We start from the raw sequence: 10,779 nt of genomic DNA on the forward strand, positions 1-10,779 counted from the left end.
TGTTTGGTGGAGACCGTGTGTGCCGACAGTGTTCCAGGGCATGAATCATGTATGTCAGATGGCCTCTGTCACATGCAGAAGGACAAGCAGGACCTGTTTCACTTTAATCATTTGTGACTAATCATAGCCGGAGCAGCAGATGTATGCGGGTCTGCACAGTTTTGCCATAAAAAACTCATTTTCATCTCATCCAAGTGTTCATATCTCACTAATTGCTGGAGGAAAAGTGTGCCAAAATCATCAACTTAGAAATAAAAATCAAAATGCAAGTGCATCATTATCTTTCATGAAGACTGCTTGTCAGCAAGGACAGTTTTTCATTTCAAGCAAGCAGTTGCCTCCATAGCAAAGCTTTGGCTGCCAATTAATCAGTGACGGCATATAAACAACATCAAAAATATGAGACCACCGAATAGCCCATTACCTTCCTTTACATTCACACACACACACACACACACATGCACACACATTAAGAGCAACAATCCCTTCTGCTGTGAGCAGCACTATTGTAATCTTTCATACACTTAGCTGAGGAGCATACATAATTTGAATAACAATAGGTTAAAGCAATGCAATTTGTATCCAGGCTAAAAGAGGAGTACACTCTGCATTAAAAATAGAGCGGCCAACACAGAACGTTAGGGAAAAGGGCCAATAGTCAGTATTGGCTTAGTCCAGCAATGCCAGGGCAAAAAACTGTTGATGTCTGAGATAAATGGTGGTATGTGAGCTCTGAACTCATTAGTCAGGGAGAAAACAATCTGCATCACATGTCAGGTTACTGGCGCGCAGCCTTCTGTTGTGGGAGTGCAGAAGGGACTGCAGAACCTTCCCCTTTCACACCAAAGCAGGTCGACAGTCAGCAAACACTGAGAGGTTAAATCAGAACAGTGGCAACAGACAGAGAGTCTGCAGTGGCAGTGTGGTTTCAGCGAGCGAGCGTGCACGCATGCATGCACACACACACACACACACACACACACACACCCACCCACACCCTCACACCCACCGGGTAATCACGCCTGACATCAAATTTAAGTTAATGCCTACAAATGGAACATGAGTGTATTTATTAAATATTAACCTAAGCTAAACCTCAACTCGTGCAGTTAAGTTCACACGGGCGCAGCACAAAATTAAAGCCCCGGTGTAACTGGTGAAGTCAGCGGCTGGTGAGGAGGCTGCATGGCTGCCTACTCGCGGGTGGAGGTGGATTAGTGCTCGTCTGTCAGCTGCCATGTTTGGAACGAGTGCAAGTGAGGTAAGGGGTGAAAGGTAGCTGATGCTAAGTGGGTTGAATTAGCTTAAGCCACATAATTATGACAAAGCTTAACACCAACACAAACACACATTATGCATTAGTGTGCTTACTTTCAGTTAAATCTGGGGTCTACTGCAGCCACAGAGGATCATATTTCATATTTTAAAGCTTATTAATGTGACTTTGTTATGCTTTTACCAACAAATTTAACCAAACAGTACATATGCAAAATTCAAGTTAAAGGATTAGCTCAACATTTTGGGGGAATATGCTAATTTGCTTTCTTTCCAAGAGTTAGATATGAAGATCGGTGCCACTCTGTCCAGTGTATATGAAGCCAGTTAGCCTAGCTTAGCATAAAGACTATAGGGTAAACAGCTGTCCTGGAACTATCCAAAGGTAACAAAACCAAACTACCTGCACCTCGACAGCTCACTACTTCACGTTTTACAGTATATGTCGTTTGTTTAAGCTGTACCAAGAAAGCTTAAGGAAGACATGTTGGGGGGGGGGGGTTTATGTGCCAGACTATTTCTTGGCTGGGAGCGGTGACTTCTTTGAGTCTGTCGTCACAGCGAGGTTGCCAATTTACTGCTCTTGGCCAAGACACAGCCTGGCACATAACCCGCTGTAGAAATCACAACGTGTCGTTTGCACTCTTCTGTTTTATTATGGCCCCAACAAACGAGTAATAATGTGTTAATCAGTGACTTTTACATGTGCTGCTGGGCAGATTTTGTTACTTTTGGATGCATCCATGCTAATTGTTTATACTAAGCTAAGCTAACCTGCTGCTATATGTATATATATTTACCAGACAGACACGAGAATGGTATTGACCCCCCCCCCCCCCCCCCATGTCTGCAGCAGGATCCATCAGCTGTGAAATGATCTTTATCTCAGCAAATCTTACTCATTATAGACATACAGTATTTCATCCACAGCCATGCTCCCTGTATCTGAGATATTAGGTCCTCCAAGAGCTGTAAGGCTAAGAGGCTAAGAGGTGCATATTGTATGATGCCCCACTCCTCTAACACAAATCTCCTTTTTTAATCCACTATTATCCAACACACAACCACAAGGCATCAACCCCCCCCCTCCCTTCCTCCTCTATTGATATCACAGTCTGTTATCACCCCTTCCCTCTTCCCCTCCCACTACAATGCATATCACCAGAAAATGCCAACACAGTGCGTCGGCGGGTGCATATCTAAACAGGTCATCGTCATTATCACTGTGAATCCATTCATCTCCTAAAACACACACACACACACACACACACACACACACACACCACCAGAAAATGTCTCAGAGATAGAAAAGTCCAGCATGTGAGAATGAAGTTAACCCCGCTGGAGCCGGAGTCTGTTTGTGGGCGGACAATAAAAACCCCGGCTTGTTGTCTCATTACATCTGCCATGAGCACAGATGTGGACAAAGGACTAGTGAGGAAACACCACTTTGAGAGAGCGATGTGCTGAAAAATAGACACGAAGACGATAACGCTGCTTTTGAGCTACAGAGGATTTTCAAAGCAATACATGTCCTGGATCGCTTACAGTATGTGCCAATTAGCCATAACCGCTAAACAGGAAATGCAGATTGAATTTGAATAAAAACTTACTTTTTTTTTTAATGTAATCACAATCAATCGGGCTAAAGCACAGAAGGTTTTCTCATTTTCATCCATTTCCTCCACGTTACTAAATGATAGTGATTCAGGTAGCAATAAACATTTTGGGATGCCTCAAAAAAAACTAAGTAAAGCTGCTTTATTGTTTGTGGATGGGCAGCCTGGTTATGTCTGCGTTCTCACAGTCATCAGGGATTCAGGGTAAGAGGTTTACAGAATGGATGGATGGGTAAATTCTCACAGTTGTTCTGTTATACAGGTATTTTGTTCTCCTGTATGGGAGACAAGAGCTCATGGTCAGCTCCAGCAGTCAGCAGTAATGTCACACTGGTATCCAGCCTGCAGAAGGCTCAGCCAATGAGAACTAATGTATCAGGATGGGATCCTGTCTTGGTTGATTTGGTTCAAGACGGAGGAGCAACAGCAAAGACGAGCGAATTGTGGTCTGTGCGGAGGTTTTCAAACAGCACACATAGTCAAACAAACAAACTGCTCCCTTCAACCTGACGAATGCCACCTGTTCATAAGAAGGTGCACGTTCATGGGATGTGATCATTAGTTTCATCAGCGACGCCAACATGTTTTATTAGGCCACAAGTTCTGCTACATTTGTGGACCTGCTGCTACCTAAAAGCAGTCCATGATTAAAATGGGAGGGGGTCAAGTCAGCGTGACACTCACGGCGATGGACGTCAGACGACGTTCTGTTACAGGTGAGGTTTCACTGTCAGGTAGAACAGTGGATGTTTCCATGAAACCGGCCGGCACGGAGACCATGGGACAGCTGATGGTGAGACTTTTCCAAGCAGCCGAGAAACATCACACTGACGAAAATATTTTACACTTGATTTCAGTAACATATTTAAACTCAAAGCTTGTACTGATTAAAGTTGTGCAGTTCTTAAGTAAAATTAAGGCCTTTCCTCTGTGGACAAAACAGGACGGGCTACTGCTGAATTCCCTTTAAAAAAATTTCTAAATTAAATTGGTGAATGCCACAAATTCTCTTAAATCACTTCAGAGCAAATCTGTTTGTATGAGTGTTTCTTGAATGAGGCCAAACATTTGTTTTTAAGGGTGTTGAATGAAGATGTTGTGTGTGTCCATGACCGTGACTGAAATATACAAATTTATAAAATAACATTTGCACATCAGCTCAGACTAGTGCAGCGGTGGAAAGTAAAATATTGTACTTTCATTTCACTACATTTGACAGTTGTAGTTACTGGTTATGTTTTAGATTGTGAGGCCTTGTGGAAAAGCTCCTTGTCATGTTTCATACTGTATGTCTAAGAGTTATTAGCAGCTCCACCATAAGAGAACTTTCCCTCATAAACATCTCAGATGGATTAATCGTAATGACTGTTAGAAGCACAAATAAGCAAATGTCTCCAATATTCAACAAAATAAAATACACAAAAATTCTAAAAAAGTCCAAAAAGTCCAAAAATGTCTACAAATGTGATTAGCAGAACTTTGTTTTATCTTTTTTCCTACTCCAATGATGGACTCCCGACCGCTGAGATTTACTTTGTGATGCTCTGGAAGCGTTTAACTCCTGGGTTGCGAAGCACTGGGCTAAAACACTGATCTGACTAAACTGTAAAGCAGTTAAACATAACTCCACCTCAGTCAGCTACAACAGCAAACTGCTGCTTAAACACGATGCATGAGTATTACCAATCTAACAATTTAATATATAATTTATCTTTTCTGCAGGACAAGCACTTTTACTTTTCATATTTTAAGTATATTTTGCTGAATATTCGCTCTACACATTTACTTAAACATGACACTGGACTCCCTTCATTATCTTCCCTTCTCATTCAAACCATCATCAACAACAAACATTACAAATGCAGATGCCTGCATCCACAGCTACAACCACACTGTATGAGACGCTCCCATGTTTAAGCAGCAGGTCACCTGTTCCACTGTAACTGTGATGCAAAGCCTCACCAGAGAAGCCTCCTGTCTCCAGGTTTCCACCTTGCCTCACATATTCATTTTATCCTGTACAGTGTATGGGAATACATCTGTGAACAGCTCTTCCCTTATTGGACTGTGGCCTTAGGGCCTTTGTTATGATTGGATACTTACAAAAGCCAGCCACCCCCTCCATGTGTCTCTCGTTCTAAAGGTCTGCTCCTGCATATTAAACAGTCTGGAGCGTTGCAGCAATCAAACGCAGGGACTCCTTCATCTACATTATCACCTCAATGAATGAATTAATAAATAAATGAAGAGAATTAGCTACCTTTGAGGTGGGGTGGGGGTTAAAAGGGGGGTTGGGGGATGGGGGGGTTGAGGCTTGTCATTGTGATGAAGACAGATGATGAGGCTGCATTGCTGTAAACGAGTGAGTCAGCCCTTCCTTCAGACAGACACAGGCCTGCGGGAGGAAGAATGGTGGTGGTGTTGGGGAGGTGGGGGTGGGGGGGCAGAAGGAGGGAGCCGGAGAAATGCATGGGAACTGTCCCTGGTGCTGAAATCTGGAATGGCTGCTTTCTAACAGCTTCAAGTTCAGCTCAGTGCAGGGGGGGAAAAAATCCAACATAGAGGCATGCTGTCGTTCAACTACCTGACCCACATCTGAAACAATCTGTATCACTAGTTCCTGCGGAACAGGTCAGTAATTGACCTGCTTTCCAGTGCGAGAAAAACCAAATGATGCATTTATCAATTTTCAAAACTCCACAGCAGGGGGAGTGTAATATATGCTCCAACAAAAGCTTTAGAGGCTGTCGAGTTTTTCCACTCAGATTCTGTCCTAAGTCGGTTATTTGGCATTCTGATCACAAAGCCAGGGGAGGGAGATTCTCTACCATGTAATTCTTCCTGAGCCAACTCAAAGAGATTCTCATTAAAGTACTTTTTATATCCCTAACCTCAGTTTCCAGGGACAATTGTGTTGGGTTGTCATGCTATTTGTAGACTAATCACCTCCACGCACTCCACACATACACATACACACATACACACACACACACACACACACACACACACACACACACACACACACACACACACACACACACACACACACACACACACACACACACACACAAGCCTCATAAGAACTGAATGTAAAAGAGTCTGGATCAACAGGAATTAGATATTGCATTGTGCCTTTCAGGCACCCCCCCCCCCAACCCACCCCACCACCACCACCACCACCACCCATATTCTTTGAAATGATTTTGTTGCATTATTCATCTTTCAAAGCTGTCATGCTTTGTGGCTGTCAGTTTGCTCAACATCACAGATGCACCATGAGATGGATCCTTACACTGCATATTGCAGACCGCTGATCTAACAAGGAATTCAGCTGTATCATTTAGACACAAGGAAGGTGATAGAGCTATGTTATGTACTGGTGTGACTGCCTTGAACACTACTCAACACCCAGGATAGAGGAGCACCGCCGTCACCTGTCTTTTCCACATTGTCACAGCAGCTGAAACATGTAACTTTGGTCATGCAGACTTTGCAACTTGTTACCCTGGTCCTCCTTTACAGCAGAAAGAAAAACAAAGGCTGGGGGTTTAATGTTACTTCAATGCTTTCACTCAGGAGTTACAGATCAGAGCCTCACTCATGGAGTCTCCTTACTTATAAATACTGTAAATTAAAAATGTTCAACTTGCAGTCAGCCAGTAATTCCTCTCAGTTTTACGTGAAAAGATTATGCAACAGGTCCAGTACTTGCAGAAGCCACCCTCAGCTATAAGGGTCATTGTTGCAACATACAGTGTTTTAGATGAGGCCAACAGGAGAATGATGTCACAAGTCCGTAAATAAGGGTCCTTTTCTCGGGCACTGCAGAGACCAGGCGGGTGTGGTGACTGCATTAGTAGACGCGCAATCCCCGGCGCAAACGCTCGCCTAAGACCATAATGTGAGCGTTGCTGTAACGGCTTAACAACCATCGCTATGACTGCCTTCTACTTGTCGGACGTGTCCTGAAGTTCAAATCTTTAATCTCCTGCCTCGAAATCAGACAAATTCGCCGACCTCGCTTCACTCTCTGACAACCACAAGGTGCCCATTCACGGCGCGCCTTCCCAAGCCCCGTGTTTGATAGAAAAATACATGCACAATGACAATCTGACATCTGCTCTCCATCTGACAACAGCTTAGTATTCTCCACAGACATCCCACTCTCTCCCTCTGAGCACCCCATGTCTTTTTTTTTTCTTTGTACGCCGCTTTCCCCCCTCTGTACCCCACTCTTTCTCATTCCTATGCGGCTTTTTTCGAGCCAGCTCATTTCCACACACGAACAACAACGGAATTGAACAGCGGCTTCATAAAATATGCAGGTAAAAAAAAAAAAAAGGCAACTCGGAAAGCACCGACATCTCAAGCACAACACTTTTCATGCTCTACTGAAAACTGACCTCCCAGTCTAACGAATCCCACTCTTCGGTAAACATCCGGAGGATTTCTTTTCATCCAAAAAAAGCGGACCAGGCGCAGCGGCTCTATGGAGCGACTGGGCGATGCGATGCCATTGCGCTTTTGGTATTATCCTCATGAAATCACTTTGAACGGGGGGACGTCGTCAGTGGAAGGCATCTCGGCGGCGTCGAGACCAGGTTGAGCGACACAGAAGAAGAAGAAGAAGAAGAAGAAACGCTGCTATGTTTCACAGTCCAACATTTTTGCTCGGCTGATGGTTGCAACCAATTAGCACACCACATGCGCTCGGAGGCGAATAGCTCCTGACAAGGCGCTCCTTCTCCTGAGCATCGCTTCTATTTCAGCTGCTGTGCTGCTTTTCGGGAAAAGGTGGCAGACTATACAACAACACGCAACTTCTCATTTCCAGGATATAGGGGGGAATTTAGCGTGGCGCATACTCCAAAGCCAATAAATCCCCGTAGCGCATTTGACAAATCCTTCCCCTCTGCTGAAGGGGCAACAATAAGGGAAGCTTTTAAAGGTCCCTGCATGAAGTGCTTCTTAAAACACGTGACTCCATCTATTCCGTGGTGAAAGCTGAAAGATGCATTTGATCCATAACAGGCCCTAAGCAGTGGGAGACACGTTATGTGGGGGGGCATGGGTGTGCTAAAATGAATGACACTGGTATACCACACAGTAGACTACTCACCATTAGCACAGCAAAGTTATTATGATGGGTGCAATGAATGGTGGTCGTGTTGCCCCCGGAGCCTGTTATGTGGCAGCCCTCTGCCCTCCAGCCACCGTGTCCATCCAGCAGGTCAAAATCCCAATAGGCTGCGGTGGGGTCTACACCCAGTGCGAAGTGCCTGAGAGCGATAGTAACGGAGTGCACGGTGCTCCCGAGGCTGCACCCATCTGCAAGAAAAGCAACACATTCAATTAGGGAAACCAAGTGGAAAGTCTGTAAGTGCATGTGGCAAAAAAAAAAAAAAAAAAAAGGAAGCGTGGACATGGCACGCGCACATTCACACATAAACTCCTGCACGCACAACACACACACACATTATGTATGGCGTTACTCAAGTGTCAGACAGTTGTGTGAAGTGTTGTGGGTAAACTTTAATCTCAAATGGAAACATAAAGCAGCTTTCAAAGTAAAATGTGATGTGAACGTTCATTAAAATGAAAAAAAAGGCAGAGTTTTCCTTTATTTTGTTTTTTTTTGTTTTGTTTTTGGCAACGTGCACAGGAGGCTGTGAAGCTTGTTGCGCAGAACAAGCTGATACACACACACTCTCTCTCTCTCTGTGTGTGTGTGTGTGTAAGCATGTAGTCCGAGTCGGCATTACAGTACAAGCGTTGACATCACAAGCATGATGATAAAAATGGATTTCCTCTTACCTAATTTGGTGAAAGCAACTGGTGTTGAAACGCTCCTACGCTTCCCATCGTCTGCGAGATTTGACGAATTCCCTGTGCAAGGAAAGAGTTTCCCATTGCGAAACACAATGAACTGCAGCTTGCAAGTGGAGTTATCAACAGATTGCAGCGCAGAGGAGGAGATAGGCGTACCAGCCAGCGGTAAATGGATTGAGGCGACTGCCACTGAGTTCTGCGGATGGAACAAAAAAAAGAGAGGAAAATAAAAATTAAATAATGTATCCGAGATGCGCAGGAAAGAAAAAAAAAACAAACTCCCATAGAAAAGACAGACAAATTGCTTTCCTCTCCATGAGTGGAGGCGACCATAGACCACAAGTGACCAAGGGAATGAGAATCACGTTTGAAGCGCTCTAGTGCGCCTATTTGGTCAGGCTCCCTGCCGCAGAGGTGGAAATGGTTCTTACCATTTCAGCTTGAGGGCACATCAACACTGCAGCTTGATTTAAAGAGACAACCGGTCTGACTTTATCTTCTTTTCACCAACTATAAACACCAGAGAAAAAAAAAAACATCCCTGGCAACATTTTGTGGGGAAAAAAAAAAAAAAAAAGAGGAGGGGGGGGGGGTTCTGGGAGAAAGGCATGGCTTGTGAATATCAAGGTGTAGACACGCGCCATCTTTGAGTCCATGTGAGTCCAAACTGATCTTGTAAAGTTGCTTTTTATTGCTGTAACTGCAAAAAAAAAAACAACAAAAAAAAAAAACAACAACAATCCCCCGTGCAGCCAAAAATCCCACCAGAGCTGCGTTGAAGCTCCACAATTCCTCTGATGTGTTATGACCTATGAATAATAATTTTACATACTGAACTAATAACATATGAGCAGTCAGAATTGTCTGCCTCTCCCGTCCCAAGAGAATCTGAGCTGAAATCAGGACCCAGCCTTTTTGGAGCCTCATGATAACAGCTGCAGGAACTTTTGGCACAGCTCAGGGTTTAGTGAATGGATGCCCCTGGTGGACAGAAATGTTGCTCAAGGGTGTGTGGACTCGCTGCTCTTACAGGGCGGGCTGCACTTAACCCCGCTGAAAGATCAAGTTTAATCATAGAAAAACTTCCAAAGTGACACAGTCAGCGTGTAAGACCCACACATGTGGCCGCACATTCAACTCCATGCATCCGCTCAGCTGATAGAAACGTTCAGGCTCTTATGTGTTCAATATTTCATGAATAAAAATAGAGAAATGGAACTAGAGTGGACTTTCCAAAGGCAAATAAACAGGAGGTTCAAAAGGAAAAGGCTTCTACACACACTGCCTCTGTTGTAATGTGCTGACCTCCTGGTCAGAGACCTTCATCACAGTAGGAAACACTGAAGAGCACCAGACAGATTGGCATCCTCTTTTTGTTGATTTATTAAGAAGTGATTACACGGAAGCTGCTCTTTCAAATGAACATAACAGCCGAGGCAATTAACACATTTGTGCACCGAGAACAGATTTCTAGGAAGACCCCAAAAAACACAGAAGGTCCCCAAATATTAATCCGGTCACTGACCCTTAATGGCAAACGATGTTAATGGCGAATGCAGACGATATGTCTTCATAATAAAGATAATGATCGCTTTCCAAATGAAGTCTGTTTTGTTCAGCTTTCAATCACGTCACCCTCCAGTGCGAGAGGATCAGCACTTTGAGCCTACAGGGGAGGGAAACTTCCTGGCTAAGATGAATGTGGATGCCCATAAAGTGCCCTTACAGTTAATGGGAAGCTGCTTAGTCAGACGTTCGGCCCAATCAATGTCTGGGAGACAGATGGCCAAATTTCTTAATCAAGTTAAACAAGCGCTCAGTTGTTCGTTCTTATGTTTCCAATGCCGGCTGCAGCGTTGTAGTGTTTGTTAACGTGTGGGCCCCCCTGAGCGCTGACGGGCTTTGTGGCCCCTCAGACGCCACAGTCTGGGTTGTTTTGATGCTCCTGGTCCTTCTATTATCCTGAAAACAATTCTCCAGATGTGACAAAGAGCAAAGGCGTGCTTAAGCACAATTACTTTACATTACAGCCACCAAATGTGAGGAGCCGGAGGTG

The 10,779-nt window shown here is 44.3% G+C and overlaps 1 protein-coding gene across 3 annotated transcripts in view; it reads right to left on the bottom strand.

Moving 5' to 3' along the window:
* Window positions 1-10,779, bottom strand: part of LOC130181290 (adhesion G protein-coupled receptor A1) — a 171,668-nt gene that overhangs the window by 43,287 nt on the left and 117,602 nt on the right. For 2 of the 3 annotated variants that reach the window (XM_056395349.1, XM_056395350.1), the window contains exons 13-14: window positions 8,709-8,919; window positions 8,014-8,222 (exon numbers count right to left, since the gene is read on the bottom strand). In XM_056395349.1, coding sequence (XP_056251324.1) covers window positions 8,014-8,222; window positions 8,709-8,919 — 420 coding nt within the window. The other variant, XM_056395351.1, reaches the window with a different exon arrangement.

This window comes from Seriola aureovittata, chromosome 14, assembly GCF_021018895.1.
Source record: "Seriola aureovittata isolate HTS-2021-v1 ecotype China chromosome 14, ASM2101889v1, whole genome shotgun sequence".
Taxonomy (NCBI): domain Eukaryota; kingdom Metazoa; phylum Chordata; class Actinopteri; order Carangiformes; family Carangidae; genus Seriola; species Seriola aureovittata.